This window comes from Oculina patagonica, chromosome 2 (assembly GCF_052425735.1).
Source record: "Oculina patagonica isolate OP01 chromosome 2, crgOcupat, whole genome shotgun sequence".
Classification (NCBI taxonomy): domain Eukaryota; kingdom Metazoa; phylum Cnidaria; class Anthozoa; order Scleractinia; family Oculinidae; genus Oculina; species Oculina patagonica.
This window is the reverse complement of record NC_135759.1, coordinates 18,894,261-18,913,889: the sequence shown is the minus strand read 5'-3', so window position 1 is coordinate 18,913,889 and position 19,629 is coordinate 18,894,261. Positions and strand designations below refer to the sequence as shown.

General features: G+C 37.4%; 1 protein-coding gene across 2 annotated transcripts in view; it reads right to left on the bottom strand.

Moving 5' to 3' along the window:
• LOC144643380 (myoferlin-like) overlaps nt 1-19,629 on the bottom strand; it is a 52,832-nt gene that overhangs the window by 23,127 nt on the left and 10,076 nt on the right. For both annotated transcript variants that reach the window (XM_078502593.1, XM_078502594.1), the window contains exons 10-31: nt 19,436-19,482; nt 18,619-18,701; nt 18,385-18,485; nt 17,362-17,430; nt 17,138-17,181; nt 16,448-16,524; nt 16,048-16,148; nt 15,108-15,221; nt 14,032-14,131; nt 12,891-13,093; nt 11,540-11,646; nt 10,278-10,362; nt 9,097-9,207; nt 8,031-8,183; nt 7,073-7,222; nt 6,666-6,746; nt 6,166-6,245; nt 5,544-5,658; nt 4,644-4,746; nt 3,754-3,881; nt 1,628-1,792; nt 982-1,033 (exon numbers count right to left, since the gene is read on the bottom strand). In XM_078502593.1, coding sequence (XP_078358719.1) covers nt 982-1,033; nt 1,628-1,792; nt 3,754-3,881; nt 4,644-4,746; nt 5,544-5,658; nt 6,166-6,245; nt 6,666-6,746; nt 7,073-7,222; nt 8,031-8,183; nt 9,097-9,207; nt 10,278-10,362; nt 11,540-11,646; nt 12,891-13,093; nt 14,032-14,131; nt 15,108-15,221; nt 16,048-16,148; nt 16,448-16,524; nt 17,138-17,181; nt 17,362-17,430; nt 18,385-18,485; nt 18,619-18,701; nt 19,436-19,482 — 2,269 coding nt within the window. The remainder of the gene's footprint in view (nt 1-981; nt 1,034-1,627; nt 1,793-3,753; nt 3,882-4,643; nt 4,747-5,543; nt 5,659-6,165; nt 6,246-6,665; nt 6,747-7,072; nt 7,223-8,030; nt 8,184-9,096; nt 9,208-10,277; nt 10,363-11,539; nt 11,647-12,890; nt 13,094-14,031; nt 14,132-15,107; nt 15,222-16,047; nt 16,149-16,447; nt 16,525-17,137; nt 17,182-17,361; nt 17,431-18,384; nt 18,486-18,618; nt 18,702-19,435; nt 19,483-19,629) is intronic.

Sequence of the window (19,629 nt, the reverse complement as noted above, 5' to 3'; positions counted from 1 at the left end):
GCTTATAATTCTATTGATCCTCTACTTGTTGTTTTTGTTTTGGGGGCTAGGGGCATTGTTCCTGTTGTTTGTTCTATTGTTTTCTTGAAGGGTAGCGAGCCATTCATGTGAGACCTTACGAGAGCTGCTACCCGACCCTCGTAAACACGCGTCTTTTCGAGAACTTACTGCGCTTAACTCTAAAGGTGAATTAACCTTATTTTTACTTTGTGTTATTTTTGAAGTTGACTTAAAATCCAAAAACTCATTAATAATTCATAAAGAAAATACAGAAGACATTAATATTTTAATAAGTGTCTTTATATCTGATAAAGACACGGCTAAACTTTACGTCCAACTTTCTAGGCCAAAATAACCCCAAATCCAAATATTAGTGCAAGAATGAGTTGATCTACATCAGAAGACTTTAAAGCCGTTCAATAAATTCGCAGTTCGTGTTTTATCAAGTCTAAAACACTCGGCTGCGCCTCGTGTTTTAAACTTGATAAAACACTGCTGCTCATTTATTAAACATTACATAAAAGGAACTCCGACTACACCATGACTCAAAACGGACTAAATTCTCCTCTAAGAGAATTATAGTATCATATTTTTACACTGTCAGACATTTCAGTTAACTAGAAAGTATGCTCTGTTTGTTTGCGTGTCCTTCTACGTAACTGTTCATTTTCACTTTCGCTTTTTAAACCATCGATCTAAAAGAAAAACTAAATAATCGTATACTGTGATTGGCCTTTGAGTGTTTGTTCAATTAATCTTTAACGCTGTTAAATGATGAAATAAACTTGTGTTTTATTATTCCTTAGGTCAGATTTAGTAAAACTACGTTAAAAAAATTTAGCTGAAGTTATACAAGATTGAAAGCTGGGTACTTTAATTTTATAAAGAATGTTTGAAATCTTAATAGGGGGTTTTACAGGAGCTCACGCACTGCGATTACATTGAAACTGGATTAATACATATTTTACATATTTTACATACTTTCAAACGTGATGAACATCCGCGGCACCATCATAATTCCGCCCTTTTTACCCTGTTGGTTATCAAGAAATATTTATTTTTTATTGAAAATTATATACAGTCAACTCTCTGTTAACGGACACCTCTAGAAGACGGATACCTGGTGTTGGTCCCGTCCCGGACGTTTTTCAGTCATCTTACTGAAACTAAACTCCATATAAGACGGGCACCTCTCTAAGACGGACAGTTGGAGCCAGTCTCGAAGGTGTCCGTTTTAGAGAGAGTTGAATGTACTTCAAAATGAATCTTTAACAAAGTCATTTCATTTAAACCTTTAGTGCAACTTTACTGCTGAGTTAAGAGATAGCGGGTCAAAGGAACGACCGGCGTACAGGTTTTCCCGCCACTGAAAGGCGTGAACGTGCAGAGTTGCCCGTGATTGGACAGTTTAAAAAACATTCGCGTTCTCATTGGTTAAGAATTCAAATTAAGTTATTGGGAAGTCAAAGAATAATCTTTCTCGTTTTTATGGCAAGTACATAGACTTGGTTCGTCATTATTGCCTAGTGCCAGTGCAGTGACAACATCGGTTATATACAGCTGAAGGAAGAACTAAAGGAAACTCGTCTTTATCCAGCGATAATTTCGGTGAATTTATTCTACCAACCTCTTCAGATATCTGAAACACCGCAGGAGCTGTGGGATCAGTTTGCACCATTTTTCGATGCCATCTTCGACGTCGGACTAAATCCCGAGTGCGGGCTTTGCTGTGAAACTTGGACGAAAACACTGCAGCGTATTCCCATCCCTCCGTGTCAACTTTGTCCTGACCCTAGGAAACAAGTAGTACGTAATAGAGCGATTTTCCCTTGAATGTCGAAATTAATTCGCGTTTGCTTTGGTTTTGCATTGCTTCGCTTAGTGATTGGTTTATAAAACTGGCTTGCGCCACTTTCTTGACCAATCAAAAGTAAGAACCCAAATCAGTGGTAATTCCCTCGCACGTGTTTTCCTGCGCTTCACGCCGGCTACTTCGAGCGACTACTTTGATTGGTTCAATGGATTGTCTGTGCCCTTTGTAATAGGCCAGAGCGATTACTTTTGTTTTGGGTTTACGACCCTCAATCGATAATCGCTTTATAACATACCTTATTGTTACATATTTTCGCGGGACTTAATTTTTGCGTATTTCGCGATTTTTCAAAAATCGCGAAATTAAAGACCCACGAAAAAACGTTCTTGCGAAAAGTAATGACGCAAACTTTAATACCCTTCTATATAATTCGTTGTAATTAATCAACGCTATCATCAGTTTACTACATAATTATCTCGGTACAGTCATCAAACTAGCTCTACTTTGTTATAAAGGAACATTTTAAACTGTTTTCAGTTTCGTTTTGTTATAAAGTTTTGTTCAGTGTCATTAGAAACTACTGCTATGGAAAATTAAAATCATTTGTGCCAATTCTGAGACTAATGGTGGATTTCCACTGACGCGTAATTTTTTACGTGCGTAAAAAAATTAGAGACAATGTATGAACGGCCTGCGTAAACGTGTACGCAAGCCGTTCATACATTGTCTCTAATTTTTTTACGCACGTAAAAAATTACGCGTCAGTGGAAATCCACCATAATGGTGGATTTCCACTGACGCGTAAATTTTTACGTACGTAAAAAAATTAGAGACAATGTATGAACGACTTGCGTACACGTTTACGCAAGTCGTTCATACATTGTCTCTAATTTTTTTCACACACGTAAAAATTTACGCATCAGTGGAAATCCACCATAACTGTTTGTTAATGCAGACCAGTATTTTACAATTTTCGCGAAATGTAGTTCCTTCTAATGTATATTTTTGCCCAAGTCGCGAAATTTAAGTCCCGCGAAATATACCGGTTCCGCGAAAATAAGTAACAATAATGGTAGGACCTATAAATAAGACTTACTTCAAATCATGGAAAAGTAGCTAGAAGAGTTTACCATAAAATAAGCAGAATTTGCAAACAAGATGGAGATTGTGAAAGTGCGCCAACGTTTCTTTTACATGGTTGAAAAAGAGTAAAGCCACTTACCACATGTCATTTCTGCTCAGATAAAGGCTATTGAGCAGTAGGTTTATGCGGTGCTGTTTATTATACTTGACGAGGTGGGCTTTACTTTTTAGTCGGCTATAGATGAACCCTAGTGTGTGACCATTCAAACGAAAACTTTTGCGCAGTTCTTTCACGTAGTGCTGTGGTTCTTATAATGCTGTACAAAATGGTTCTAACTTTTAACGCTGTTGATAGAGCCCCAATATATAAACATTTAAATAAAAGCCATCGAGGGGTGCTTTCGCGTGGTGCTAAAAGGCGGTTCCAAATCTCAGACGAGACCATTCCAGTAAAGGCTAATGAGTGGTACTTTCCAGAGAGGCTATTTAACTTTTCAATATTTTGCAAAATGAACGTTGAACTTTAATAAATAAATTGCTATATTTAGAGGGGAAACCACATCAACTCTAGCTGGTTTTCATGCGGGTCCTCTATCCAGGTCGAATTGGAATTTGGAAAGGTTGGTTTTTCAGGAGGGGAGGAAAACCGGAGAACCCGGAGAAAAACCTCGGAGCAAGGCAAGAACCAATAACAAACTCGACTGACATATGGCACCGGGCCGGAATCAAACCCGGACCACATTGGTGGAAGGCGAGAGCTCTCACCACTGCGCAATCCCTGCTCCCTTTTTGTCGCTCTAGGGAGTCGTCGGGTTAAATCTAACAAAAAAAGAACGTGGCAGTAGCGGCAAGCTCACCTTGTCTTCTTTCTCAGTGCTCTTCACCAGGTTTCTGCTGCGAACCCACCTCCTCCTTCTTGACATGTGATAAGTTTTCTCTACCGCCACGTAACTCGCCACACTTGTGTCCACTGTGTATTCCCACCCTAAAAACAAACACAGCGCAACCATGAAGATTTCTGCAATAGGTTTCACGTAAGGCAGGTTGTTTCACCGGAGAAATTACACATGTGCACGCTTAACAGAGGTTATCGCTCTTTATATTAGTACAAATTACCCATCTTTAATTCACGTTAGGATTTTGTTCGCTCACGTTCGTCATGTCTGTTTTCTTAAAGGACGTGTGTAACGGTTTTTACCAAATTTTGATATAAGAAAATGACCAACAGATTGGCGGAGTGAAATATAAAAAATAAACAGTGAAGGAACATTTCGGTAACACAGCAAATACAAAAGAACGTACGGATGGATAAAAAGATTAAACAGATTGCGGTGTGGGCTCTAAAAACATGTAAGGCTGAATAGTTTTCAAAGCCGTTAAACTCGCTTGTTTGTAATTTTAATTTTAACACCTCGGAGACATAATTGTTTGTAATTAAGCTATGGTTTTGTCATTAAGATCCATAGAAGTAATTTCTTCGCTAAGTATTTGGCAAAAGTTAATAATATAGACTATAAAACTCCGGTTATAACACAGTCCCTTTAACATGTTGACTTGCCATCTTCACCCACTGCCCTGTTAATGGCTCCTAACGCGGCCATAAAATCATTTTGAATCAAACCAAATCTGTTTTAGTTCTAGCCTCGATAAAGTCTTTCAGTTGCCAATGTTTTAAGCAAAACTATTTTTTGACGCGAATTTGAGTGGGTGGTTTTCAGAGAGACAGCCTCTTAACATGTTGACTTACCATCTTCATCCACCGCCCTGTTGGTGTCCACGCTCCAAGCTGAAGTCCATTCCCAGCCTTCAGGAGCAACTAACGAGTCCTTACTTGTGGTAGCATTCCCGTGCTGCAATGCGAGATACAAGCACAGCCACATTCAGCAAAGTTAAGTCTCGCAATCAGTACAATACAATACAGTAGAACCCCGGTAACTCGAACTCGGATAACTCGAACAACCCCGCTAACTCGAACTAACTTCTTTTCCCCTTGGACCCACTTTTCAGTCATTTTTACTCGGTTAACTCGAAAACCCCGTTGACTGGAACTGTTTTTCGTTGCCCTTCAGAGTTCGAGTTACCGGGGTTCAACTGTACTTTATTATTAGTTCCTCCTAAAAAGGTTTTTCAGACACTCACAAAATTTACAATGCTATTATAAAGCTATAAGCATTTACAATGCTGTAATGAAAAAAATATATAGGAAAAATATTATAGAGAGAAAAACTACAGACTGACTCAATGATTCGCAATCAATACTAAGAAACCAGGAAAAAGAGCAACAAATTTTCAAGAAATGACAGACCTTTCACGGCATGTGTTAAGGAATTTACCATATCTTGCGAACATAAGGTGTCGACCAATTTCGAAATTCAGTAAAAACGTGTGAAATTAAGATGTTCCAAAGATTTCTTGAAATAAGGTTTATCTTGTATAATGTCAACTTATAGAGAGATCTTCAGTCTTGTAAAGTTTCTTGCCTAGCCTAAGAGAAAGACATCACTTCAATTTCTCTGCCTTCATAGTTTCTGTTATGTATAATCCAAGTACACGATAAAAAGCGCTCTAGTTTATGCTTGCATGAGGAAGACATTCATAATAATAACAAACTTAAGTCGACCTTAAGCAACTGAGATTGGCTACTCACAATGTCTGTCCAATTCACCGAGGAAGCATTCCAGTTTCCTCCTGGAAAGCGCTCTTCGTTTTCAAACACGTCTTCTAGAAAACTCTTGCAACCTGTGTCTTTCTCATACGCTAAACTATATTAAAAAAGAAAAGAACAAAACATTGAGCTTGCATTAATCATGTCTTGCACAATTAAGTCGCATGACAAGTTTTCCCTTATAAGAGCAAGTAACACTCTATTTTCAGAAATGATACGGAATCAGGGTCAAAATGACACTAACGGTTCACCACACAACGTTAAAACACTAACTATAACCCTCTAGAGGCAAAACTCTGCGAACGGACACTTTCAATAGGATTACATTTCAGTTATTCGTGGTCTTATCTACGTAAAAAATATCAACTGTTTACCTCCCATCTGCAAACACTTCTCTTTAGTAGACACATTACCTCGTCCCAAGAGTGAACGCTTAACGGTACAAATTTGCAATGCAGCCGAATTAAATCTCATCGAGGTTAAAGACCTTTCTTTTGTTCGTGTTGTTCTTTTTACTCACTATAAATTTATACTACAAAAGCTCATTCACTACTGTGTAAATAACTAGTTTCCCTTTTCAATCACTTGTAATTTATAGACATACCTTAGCTCTGGGTTAACAAACCACTTTCCATCAAAACTCCACCCATCTGGTGGAATAAACGAATCTTTTGGAAGCTTCAGCTGCAATCAAAAACAAAAAAGAAAATCGAAACTAACAATAAGAAACATACCCACTGCAAAGGGTACATTGTCCAAGTCGAACTTTGACGACCATGCAAGCGAGTTCTTGTATCAATTATTACAAAAACAATCGAAAAATTTATTTAAGCACCCTCAGTGTAAAATGCAGACTGCAGGCTAACCTTCTTCTTAATCAAAACTTACCTTAACCTTATTGACTGGTTTTTAAAAAATAACTCGCGCGAATTTCTCAACCAAAACCAATCGTGACTCTCTCACGCAGGTTTAATTTCACGCTGCTTATCGCCGTTATCAAAATTCTATTTCACGAACAAGTACCGTAGAAGTATTTGAAGAATTCAGTCATGTTCTTATTTTGTAACTAGAAATACCGCAAACGCTACGGATAGGATATCTCACCGTTCCACCAGCGTTTGACCAGGCTGGACGAGGGAGTCCTTTAGCAGTCCATTTGCCAAGAACGCTCATCATATTTTCATACTATAAAGGAAACAAAAAAAAAGCATTACGGTTTTATAGCCATCTTCTTATGTAAAAAGAGCAAGAGCAAACAATTACACAACTTTTGAATTTGTTTCTATTCAGAATTCATCGCAGTGTCTACGCCGTTTCCCAAAACATTTCCACAAAAGCAAAAGAAATTCCCGAATCTTTCTATACGTTTAAGTCCTGTTTAGCTTTTCTTCGCGTTCTGGTTGGTTATGTATACTAGCTGATGACCAGAAAACTGCCGTAACTTAGCATTCTAAAGTTTTATTAGTGTTTCCCCAAAAGATTGCCAGACTGCTTCACCCAACTGGTCTTACCGTTTCTGCAAATACGCAAAAGTCGCCCTCAGTCTCCTGGCGGTTGGACCAGGCCTCTTGGTGTTTCTCGAGCCCAAGCCACAGTATGACACGAACGTGAGCGGGGACTTCTGGGTAATCATCTAAGTTAAACTGCTTCTTGCCAGGGTACTGTGAAGATGAAAACAAAATTCTTGTTTGAGTTTTGTTTGGTATTGTTTACTTTGGTTGTTTTCTATGCCAAGCACAAGCTGCGAAAAACATAAAGTATGCCAAGTAAAGTTTACCCCTGAGTGGCTATAAAAATGCGGCACGTTAGGTCCGCATAGTTACATGTAGAGACCAATGCACTAATTTTATCCAATTAGAAAGCGCGCCGCAATTACTTTTCACAATAATTATGCAACTAGAAAAAAAGCGAGGGAAAGACAAGTTAATCAGGTGTTGTTGGTGTTACACCTGATTGGCCAGTTTGCAGTATCTTCGCTCTGATTGGATGAACTAGTTTCTTAGGTAAAACCAAACACTATGAGTAGCAAATGCAAGAAAAATGCTTCTCAAACTCACTAACAATATCTTAAGTAAAAACAAGGGAAATCAAACCCGGGAGAGAGGTTTGGATATCTGGTGTTAATTCGCGTAGATTCTTTGCGATTTTATAACTCTGTTTTCGCCTTAGTTTCGATTGAGAAGATATATCAATACCCGAGATAGTCTTCCATTACATCAGTTCCAAACACCTCGCGTCATACTTTCAACTGTCTTCTCGGTGTTTAGAAATGGTAAGGTAAGGTAAAGTCTTATTTAACGAGGTAGCTAAAATACAAAACACTAACAACAGTGGCCCTCAAAAATGTGATTACTGACTCTCGCTTTTGAAATATTACATAAATATCGCTTAGATTCTGTAGCCCTGAAACTCTTTGGGATCTGAGTCATTACTTTTGAAACATGGATATTCTCCGCGAGGAATCATTACCTGCATAAACAGATCCATTGTTTTTCCGCAATTCTTTCCTCGCGCATCCACATGTGGTGAGTACAACAGATCATACGCAGGGATTCGGTGATATGCTATTCTCTTATCTCCACTCATCATCCAGATAACAACATCAGGCATACTGTTCTGAGGCTAAAAGAAATATAAGAACATATATTACACCACTTATCAATCAACTTCGATTTAAATACATTTGCCTCACAGCCGTGTAAAATTAGCACTTTATCTTCAATTTATAAAGTTGAATCTGCGGTTACTATTTGCGCAAACTGTCTGTGATTGCATGCAGACAAGAAATGAAAACGGTGCACTAGATTATAATAATTATAATATTTATTGATGGAATAGCGTCCTGGACAACTGTTCAAGATCTCTCATCATCTAAGGCTATGTTTACACGGGACCGGTTCCAAACAGATCCGGTCCGATTTTCGGACCGGAAAGGCCTTTTGTTTACACGGATGGGATCCAAACCTGGACCTGCTATTGTGCAGGTCCAGTTATGAATCTGTTCTGGACCGGTTCCAGAACGGTCCCATGTAAACACCGGGATCGATTCCAAACGGTTCCATGTGAACAGAAGCCCATCCGGTCCGGTCCGGTTCGGAACGTTTCCGGTCCGGTCTCGTGTAAGGTACAATTACATAACAGGTGCTTTCAAGTCGGGTAGTCTTTTCATACTTACACAAATGAGACAAATGGTTCCTCAGATCTCTAGGATTTAACAGCACTGGAAGTAATAATACACTTACGCCTAATAGCACTGTTTGTAATCATAAGAAAACGCCACCTGGATACCACAGTAAGTAACAAGGAAAAATACGGGAACAAGTGTTACATGTAGTGTTGTTTTCGTCTCAGATTTTTCCACACGTATTATTTTGATTGTAATTTTTATTTTTCTACAGCACAATCATTAATTTGATCATCTGACCTAATCGTTGACTTCTGATGTGCCAAACCATCGCTTCGGTCCAATACATCCTGATGAAAAAACCTAATACAAAAGGTATTTTTTGATACATGTACATGTAAAAGCATCTACCTCAATTGCAAGTAAACGCAGCTTCTTCAACAAGTCCTCTATAGCACCAATGGTTTCTTCCACGTCTGTTGCGCTTGCACGAAGTTTTAAGGCTTCCTCGAGGATAACTTTCTACAGTTTGAAAACGCCACACATAAATAGACAATTATAATTAACAACTGTAGTCGAAACTCTCTGAACAGACACCTTTATAAAAAAAAACAACTCCCTTTTACACACAGTTCAATCACGATCCCCACAAAATCGTTACACGTTTTTCTCAAAAAACGTCTTCAATGCGGACACTTGTACTATACCCACGATGGATAATATAACTCGGTTGCGGATTTAGTAAATTCATATAAACTATATTTCTTTACTGCGAACAATTGTTGTTTTCAAAGAAAATGGACGCGAAATCCTATAGTGCACATTCGATTCCCTCCTCTCATTCATCAAGCGACGACGTCCTTGTAAGTCATCGGCCTAGTGGACCGGATCTTTTAGTGTGTGTTTCGGTTGTCTGTTGCACACGAAAAATCAAGTCTAACGCAACAAAAACCCGCCGCGTGGAAATCAAAGCAAAATACTCCCGAGCGGTTAGAAAAGACTTATACAAAGTGTACACGAAAGAGACAGATTATATTTGATGAGTCCTATTAGATTTAGCAAACAGAAATCTTAACATTCTTTTAAAACAAATGGCCAGTGTAAACAATTTCAAGACAACGCTACCTTGTATCGTATATCATACATCGGATATCACGCTACAAAATAACGCAACTTTTGTTGAACAATCATTCAACACAGAAGTTGCCAGCCACTTTTATTTTCATTAGGTTTTTGCTATTTCCTGAAACTATTAAAGACCCCCTTGTGAAACGTCAACGCTTCTGAATGCATTGCGTGTCGTTTATTTAATAGACTGTACTGTTAATACACATTAATTACAGTTAAAAGTTCACTTGTTATGTCAACGAACATTAACTAAACTTCTGCAGTGAATGCAGGCTGATCCCTCTTTTTCCCTCCTTTCTACTGTGGTAAAATTATTTTCAATTATCCACACTAGAGAGGTTCAATGGTGTTAAGAAAAAAGGTACCAAGAAACCTTTCAACAAAGTTCATAACGAAATTGCAGTGCAGTCATTTGCAAGCCTGTGTAGAATCACTGGTTAACCTGTGCATTAAAACAAACTTACCAGCTCACTTTCTCTTGTCTCCTTTAATTTGAGGTCCAGATCATTGACTCCAGGGGTTTTGGCTGTTGCATGAGGAAGAGGTTTTCTAAAACATAGCATGAAATCATTGTATTTAACACATTGCAGTTATGCCCCAAGAAGGTATATTGGTCATCATCAGCAGTTTCACAGGGTATTTTTACTGCTTAGACATCCGCCATAACAAAGAGAACACACGTTTCAAAGCCCCACACGTCAGCTGAGGGACAATGGGACCCTTCTTCGACCAAGCTCCTCCTCTCCCCTCAAGGTCTCCTCAAAACCCACTACAGAAAACAACGATCAAGCAGACATTTGTTCATTGTTTTTTATTTTCCAGTTTTCGCTTTATTCTTTTTTTACTGTTGAAAGAATTAAAAACAATAAAACATATATTATTTTTTATGTTCCTTACGAGTTTTGCTTAAAGTCCTTAGCGCTGGGACCAAACCATGGTCCTGGGGCACTATTATTATTATTATTATTATTAAATGTGCTTGCCTTAACCAATCAGAGGAAAGATGCTGACTTATTCAAACATTTAGGAAAACCCTTTCACTAACAGTGACTTGGCGTAGGCGCGTTTTCCTTTACCTAGCACCAGTTGCATAGATAGAGTGGTTTTCATCTGAGTGTCGAAAGTAATTCGCGTTTGCTTTGGATTTGCTTTACTACACTTAGTGATTGGTTTTAAAAACATCGCGCCACTTTCTCTACAATTCAGAAATAAAACCAAACTAATCCTGACTCACTCACACGCGTTTTCACACACTTCGTGCCAGCGACAGGTATTTGCTTTGAGTTTTGATTGGTTGACTGTATCGTCTCTGTCATTAGTGATTGGCCAGAGTGATAACCTTGGATTTTGGTTTTGCGACACTCAATCGAGAATTGCTCTATGTACCTAGCATATTCAAAGTGTTAGAGTGATTTTCGGTTGAGTGTCGTAAAACCAAAACCATAGTTATCTTTCTGACCAGTCAAAAAGGCTACAGACAATCCAGTGAACCAATCAAAACTCGAAGCACGAAGCGCGGCAAAACGTGAGCGAGCGAGTCACGATTGGTTTTGGTTTAAGTTCTGATTAGTTGAGAAAGTGGTACAAGATCTTCAAACCAAACACTAAGCGTAGCGATGCAAAACCAAAGTAAACGCGAATTACTTTCGACACTCAAGTGAAAATCACTCAAAAGATGCTGTGTCCTGATACAGACCAAATCAGAGGAATCATCAAGCCTACTAACCTGCAGCTTTCTATCAACGTGTCCAGCATTTTCATGATTTGAACTGCGACAGTGGTCAGGGAAGCATTTTCGGAGATCGCCAGCTGAACATTTTCCAAGTCAATTTCCTAATATTAAAAGCAGTACTAAGATGTTTTGCTTTGTGAACAGACCTTCACGTACATTGTCAATATGTCAATATAATATATCAAATCAATAAACTCGTTATTGTGTCTAAACTGGTCTTTGACGCTGTAGACAGCAGTTATCATGTGTGTAATGTAATGTAAGTGTAAAATAAAATGAGTAAGACATTTTTTGGATAGGCAACTAAACCCATAAAAAACATTATCTTTGAACATCTAAAGGAAGATACAACCTTAATAATTGCTATATTAGAGCACTGAAACTATGGAGTATTATTTTTAGGTTTCCTGCGACACAAATATTTTTTTTTTTTTTTTTTTTTTTTTTTTTTTTTTTTTTACACACACACACAAAAAAAAAAATTATTTAATTTATTTTTTCCCTCTCCCAAAAAAAAAAGAAAAAAAAAAAGAAAAAAAAAATAATTAAGAAGAGAAACAACAAATTAAATCTAAAGGACGAAAAACAAACACAAATATAAATTTTGGCTGTTCACAAGTCTGGTAAAATCCGTGACATAGTCCCTTTAATGAAATAAATTGCATTTAATGGAAGCGGCACAATATGTGTGCAGTGTAAGTACGGTAAGGTTTTAAGGTTTGTAAGGTTTTAAAAACCGCTTTAGTTATAATATTTTTTAAATATATCTAATCTGTAGGTAGGCATGAAGTGTTGTTTAAGAGCCACCTCTCTCCCCCTGATCAATGCTAAATTCGCAACACTAAATAAGGGGGAGGGGGGGGGAGGAAAATAGGAAACCTTCTCAACCCGTTTGTGTGTGGTTGTAGGTCTACAACGCGTTTGTATTGATCAATTGTTTTTATCCAATTGTAACAAGTAGACAGGATCTTATCTCAACTTTAAGTTGTCTGCTACGACAAGAAACCTAATCGCTTTTGTTTGTTTGCTTTTATTTGATGGTTTCAAAAAACTAGTCGATTCGGGGTCACTAGACAAGTTCTCTCTCTCATAATTTCTTCTTTGCGACTGAGACTCAATGAGTGTATAAAACCAAAGTTTTGCACACAACGTGACGTCACATTCGGACCCAGTCCTAAGGACATTTTTGAATGAAAAATGGCCAACATTCGGCGTTTGTAAAACGGACAATTTTTACCGGGGGTTCTTAAACTTTGAAATTGTGCATTTCAAATAGTAAACTTTTCAATTATGTAAAAAAAAATAGCGTCATAGGCACTTAAATCTTTATTCTATGTATACTCACAAGTTGTTCACATATTCGCGTGAGAATGTTTAGCGGCTCCAGTCTAAAGGCAATGTCTTCCCAGTGGCTATCGACATTACAGCACGGTTTAATATCATTCCACGGCAGAAAGTAATAGTAGCTGCCATCAAATATGGCATTTGTTGGTGAGGTTGAAGATGATGAAGGTGGCACTGACAAGTCTAGCTGGTTTCCATAGTTACCTGAAAAACGACAAATAGTCAGAATAGAAATTTTGTGCAAAAGGAAAGGTACATTGACCTGTATTTATCATTCTAAAAGGAGTTTTTTGTAACTTTTAAAGGTTAAAACATTCAAACAGGAGCATTTCCACCATGTAATATTTAATTCACATCATTACTGGGTATAATGCAGGCAGCTGAGGCCGCATAATATTTTTTTATCCTTCTTAAACTTTATTTTCTCTCTCTGCATTACATCGACGATTTCAGTCGCTTCCACGTTGATGTTTTGGTACATGGCTGCAATATTCGATATATTGCAGACAGAAGACAATGGGATTTTAGGAGGGCCAGTAATTAATAAAACGAAAGAGAACCACTGAAGAGGAAATTTTTGCTGCTCTTATCTGGCTTCCGTTTTTCAAAGAATGGATAACGTTATCCACTGGATAAATCATTATCCAGTGGCTATTGTTTAAAGGGGCTTTGCCACGGATTTTAATGGATTTTTGAACAGGCAAAATTTGTATTTGTGTCGCAGGAAACCTAAAAATAATAGTCTATTCTTATTAAAAATTGCTATATTAGAGCACTGAAACTGTTAACGAGAATCTTTTGGTGCGGATGGCTCGGATGGAAATGGATTGCAACGTGAAAAATTAAGGCTTAACTTTTCAAGTTGTTTCCACGCGTCTTCAAAATTTGCAAAAAGAAATAGAACTGCGAGTATAAATATCAATTTTTTAAAAAAAAACTTAAAAAAGAAAAACAATGATAATGATAATGATAATGTTTTTCATGGGTTAAGTTGCCTACTACTAATTTTGGAACAGTGTAGACCAAACATTTGCGAAATCCCTGTGACGTAGCCCGTTTAATCACACTTAGACCTGCTGCACGGCTTTTTGCAATGCCGTCCAAATGTCGTTATTTTACTTAGATAAATCCACTCAATGTACCTATGCTAATTTCAAAAGTAACGGGTCCATCAGTGCACGCGACCATTGTGGCTTCCAGGAAACAAGAAAATAACTTGTATTTACGGCGACGGAGGTATGTCTGCGAAGAAATAACATGGGAGACTCAAACTTACTTTGTTTTAACACCAATTAATTCTAATAAATGAAATGAGACACTGTGAATCCTGGTCACTGAAAAAAATACAGTGGCCAGGATTCACAGTGTCTCATTTCAAACATTTGTTATGACTGAGGATGATTCTAAACTAGAATCGAAACACTGTTCATCCGCATTTATTTGTGTCTTCACATGTATTACATGTTCCACATGTTCGTTGCAGGAAACTCCTGTCCACATGTGAGATCATATGGGATTCACTCATGCGCTGTTCCCATCGTGGCTTTGTAGCTCAGATGGTAGAGCAGTGGTCATGTAACCCGACGGTCGTGGGTTCGAGTCCCACCTGAGTCACTGAATTTTTTCAGTGGCCAGGATTTACAGTGTCTCATTCCAATTAATTCTGTTAACCAGATGTACGTTTGCCCATAAAAACCTGAAAAGTTTTCATAAGCAGCAAATGTGAAATATCGAAACTTGTGGTCAAAGCCTTCTCATGTTTGCATTGCTTTCAGGTTTTGTATCTGACTGAGATCTGATGTGGTGTTCACTCTGAACAGGCTCACAACTGAACTCACAACTAATAAAGTTATCAGAAAAGTGTTTATGAGTATTGCATAGAATAAAAAAAAATTCAATATGCAAGAATAATATAGCCAAAACTGAAACTGAGTAAAAAAAGGAGCCGTTTCCACGTCTTTTTCAACTTTTCGCCAAGCAAACTCGTGTCATTGGCTATGCAAATAAAAGTGGATTACACTCAAACAGTAAACAAACAAATTACTTGACTAATCACTTTTGGTTTCTATTAACACTGATAGTTGATTCGGGAATGGTTTCATCCTCAAAATATTGTATCAGCTATTAAAACTGCAATGTCAGACATCCCACAGTCTGTTTTTTAAATAAAAACACACCTCTCAGGTTTCTTTAGGATATCTTAAAGAGTTCAGCCTACCTGGACTCGAACGATGTCATCACTAAGAACATCTTCTATCAGCTTTGTTGGTTGAGTGTCCATCTTTGTCTCAAGTTCAATCAGAACTCGACCACGATATGCCACACCCTCACCCTGTAAAGTACACAATTAACTGAATCTAAATCTTCTAATTCCAGTCAAAATGGCTACAGCAATCTGTTTCAATTTTAAGCAGAAACTGAGGAATGTCTTTCTTGAATCCAGAGGGATATCGATTCTTTGTTTCAAATTTTGAAAGTTCAGCTACAATTGTTCCTATTGAGCATCTCTTTCAATACTGAATATTGATTGGACCTTCATTAGAATTTTATTTATCAATTCTACATTAATAACCTTTAAAAAACTCATTAATAATTCATAAAGAAAAAACAAAAGAAATTAATGTTTAATGAGTGTCTTTATATCTGATAAAGACACGGCTAAACTTTACGTCCAATTTTCTAGCCCAAAATAACCCCAAATCTAAATATTAGTGCAAGAATAAGTTGATCTATATCAGAAGATTTTTAAGCCGTTCAATAAATTCGCAGCTCGTGTTTTATCAAGTCTAAAACACTCGGCTGCGCCTCGTGTTTTAAACTTGTTAAAACACTGCTGCTCATTTATTAAACATTACCTAAAAATCATTGTGGCTACCCAAATCATGTAAAATAATCCAGAAATTGCCAATTGTGCAGATTGATAACCTGTCATAGATGATTTTTACATGCGCTACATAAAAGGCTTCACTATCCAATCCGGGAAGTTGAACTTTCAAACAAGACTTCAAACTCTCTCAGTTTAAAGCTGAATGATTCTGAGTCATTTAACTGTATTGGATAGGTTATCTTTATGTAACGCATAGGTTATCTTTAGTGATAAGAAAATGTTCAGTCCTTAACACTCTAAAAAATATGCTGATTGACTCTCTAGAACTTACAATGCCATCATTGAGATCTTCGTATTCATCAGGTAGGTCAGAGTATTCTCGTGTGGAGCCATAAAAGTTGATGAAGCATGGTCCAAACCTTGGCAAAAAACCTAGCACAACAAAATGAGTACGAAAAAATACACAGCTGAAAAGGGAACAAAAATTCGATGGTTTAGGGTTCTGTTAAAAGAAAAAGGAAGATATCATAAAATTAACACTGCAAAAAACAACATTGAAGATTTTTCAAACCAAAGGGTGTTTTTGTCGTTGTTATTGTAGTTTTTCTTGTTGGCGTTGTTGTTGTTGTTGTAACTCTTTCCACTACATACATGTTCATAAAACTGTCTCCCCATGCCATAAACGTGGGATGCCTGTGATACATTAAACTATTTTTAAACAGTACACCAACCTTCTTCTCCTTGTCCTGATATCTCAGACATTGGAAGATAATAGGTTCCGATGCAATCATCTCCACTTAGTTTATCCCTAACAATAAAATAATAACATTGTGTACTAAGCAGGTGAAATTATGGTATGTTATCGCTGTTTAACTTTAGCAGTCCACTCTACAAAGTAACTACCTACTTTAACACTATTTCCTACAGTCCTTTGCCAGTCTGTTCTGCAGTCATCCAACATTACCCTCCAGTGCAAAGGTGCATGACTTCCTTTGAGCGCTTACCATTTGAATGGAATTTCCAGTTAACATTTGACTTTTCTTGTTCAAGGAAACAGAACGGAACGGAATGCAAATGATCTGTACCTTTTGATATTTTTTCCGAATGCCAGGAGGGCCTGAGAAAAGACTTGCCAGCAATGTTATGTTTATGGTTGTTTAAGGTTATACCTCAGAAGGGATTTTCTTTTTCGGAAAAGTTTCGTTGGGACAAACACTTCCATTTGTTTTCCTACTACAAATGGTACACTGACGACCTTTGTTTTTAATTCGGTTTATGATTTGCAAATAAGTTTAATTAAATCATAATTGCAACTTTTAGTTTAATTTAAATGAGTCGAATAGCAATTTTTTCAAGGATAAGTTATAATCTGATTGGAAATGCTTTTAATTATTAAGATTTTGACCATTAGTTAAACTTACCAGTCCCATAACTGCAGCTTCAACTTTTCAGCCATTGTAGGAAACTAAAAGAAAAACAATCACAGTTACTAGTCTATTTGACCAAAGCATCTAAACTCTGATTTCACCATTGATTCAAGTCTCAAGTTGTTTATCATTGATTTCTTCTTTCTTTTTTTTTTTCATTTTCAAATGATAAAAGCAAAATATAACTTGGATTGTGTATTTTATACAGCACATTGTACCTGAAATGAAACATGTAGCTCTTGATTGAATTCAGGATGGTCGCAGTTTTTATGTATCTCTGTTTTGACCTGAAAAAAGGATTGGTTCATTAGTCAGGAATTCCACTGGTTGATGGCACTTCCTCGTACTTGCAGTCCACTCAGTGATGTCATTTCTTATTAGTAGATGTGCAGTGCAACGTATGTGCAGCTAAAGCTTATATAGTTTACACATTTTTCATAGCACACATCAAGTAAGAGTTTTGCTACTCCTTCATGGATGGGATGCTTCTCCCTAACAGGTTACAACCCAGCATGTTTAATTTGGTTAGTTGGCCATTTTGTACAGGTACCCATAGAAAAGGTGCATCACTTTACTGCTAACAATCAATGTTGAAATATAACTGTATTGTTGGCAAAATACATTTAAGTGATTGAACATTGTACAGGGGTTGAGGAAGAATAGGTTAAGCCAAAACATCTGTCAGGCTGGTTAGGGTGCTGAACATGTAGTCTGAAGATTCCTCCTCCCTGCCTCTTGGCGGATTGTGTTTAGTTGTTTAGTAGTCCTGGATTCAAATCCTCCATGCTTGCATAAAGCCTACTGGTCAGCCTCCCACTCGTTGGGATTTTTAACAAGTTTCTGTTTATCTACAATAGGTAAAGGTAAAGTCTGTCTCCGAGCCATGAGGCTCATACAGCCGGAGCTTATCCCGGTTTCAGTAGCATTAAGCGACTAGGAGTATTGCTACTCCCCCCTGGATGGGATGCTAGTCCATCGCAGGGTTACCCCCCAGCAGTAAGTTCGCCGGTACCCATTTATACACCTGGGTGGAGAGAGGCACTGTGAGAGTAAAGTGTCTTGCCCAAGAACACAACGCAGCGCCCCGTCCAGGCCTCGAACCCTGGCCGCTCGACTCCTAACCATTAGGCCACCACGCCTCCCACTTATCTACAATATGTGCTTGTTTATTTAAGGCCCACAATGTTAACTAATGGGGCACCATTAGTTGTGTTTACCCTATAAATAGGCTTGAGACTTACTTCTTTACCAGCAAATGAAAACAGCAAATATGGATCGACCAACTCTTTCATCTGACCACCAACTAAGGATTTTTTGAGTATCTCACCAACAGCTGAGTCCACTGCAAGGAATAAGTCAAAGAGAAGGAAGTATTATAAAATAGCTCCTAATTAGCGCAAAAGACTCTTGCCAGCAAGCACAGGCTGTATCATGATATCAGTACCACATAATAAAATGAAATTTAAAAAACTTACTCTGTGGAATATCTTCAGCTCTAAATACTCTCAGGTCAAAAACAGCTGGTCTGAGCATCATTCCTGGGGGCTGGATCAAGTTACTGTAAAAACATAAACAGTGCAGTTTATTATTTGTGTGTTCATAAATGAATTAAAAGCACTCTTCACTTTTAACTTACTGTAATACATGAATAAGACTGTTGAAACTTGTCTACACATATATAAATAAAAAAAATCAAAAGAAGGGGTGCATGAAATAAGACGCTAAGTGACCCCTGATCTGATAAGAAATTCTCCCTTAGATTTAAAAGCATACATATAGCAATTTATTGAAAGTTAACAATCTGGCAATTTATCAAGGGTCACTTGGGGCTTTATTCGAGGAACCCCTTAAAAAATTAGACCACATAATGTCATGTTAATACTGGTCAGCAACGTCAGTGATTAGTGGTTTTCAACTGAGTGTCAGAAAATCTAAACTAAGGCAGTTACAGAGCTACTTACTGCAGACATAAATACAAAAATGGACCAATGAAAACTGAAAATAAATTTAGATGTAACTGGTGCAGTGTATGGGGAAATATGCATTTCCAAGTCACAGATAAAAAATAATACGTTTATGTACTATGAAATGTTTTTTTCTTAAAAAAGTGCTAAAATGTTTTCTTGTTTTGCGAAACGTTTCGGGAATAACCCCTCAATTGGTTTCTTTTTGCATCTGATTGGTTGAATAGGTGGAAGGACTTTTTAACGCCAATCATAAATCATACCTAGTGAAGTAAAATCATTTGAAACTAGATTATCAGTTCTTTCTAGAAAATTCATATTCACTTACTCTTCGATGTCATCAAGATCATCTTGATCTTCACTTACAGTCACCACCTAAACAAAGTAAGTTGAAGACAATGTGCAAGTTTCTTGAAGTAAAAAATATATAATATCATTGGAGCTGACAGTCACATTTACTTAATGCAAGATTAAATTGTATGTGATCATTTATGTGATCCTCTGGGTGAGACTTGAGTCGAA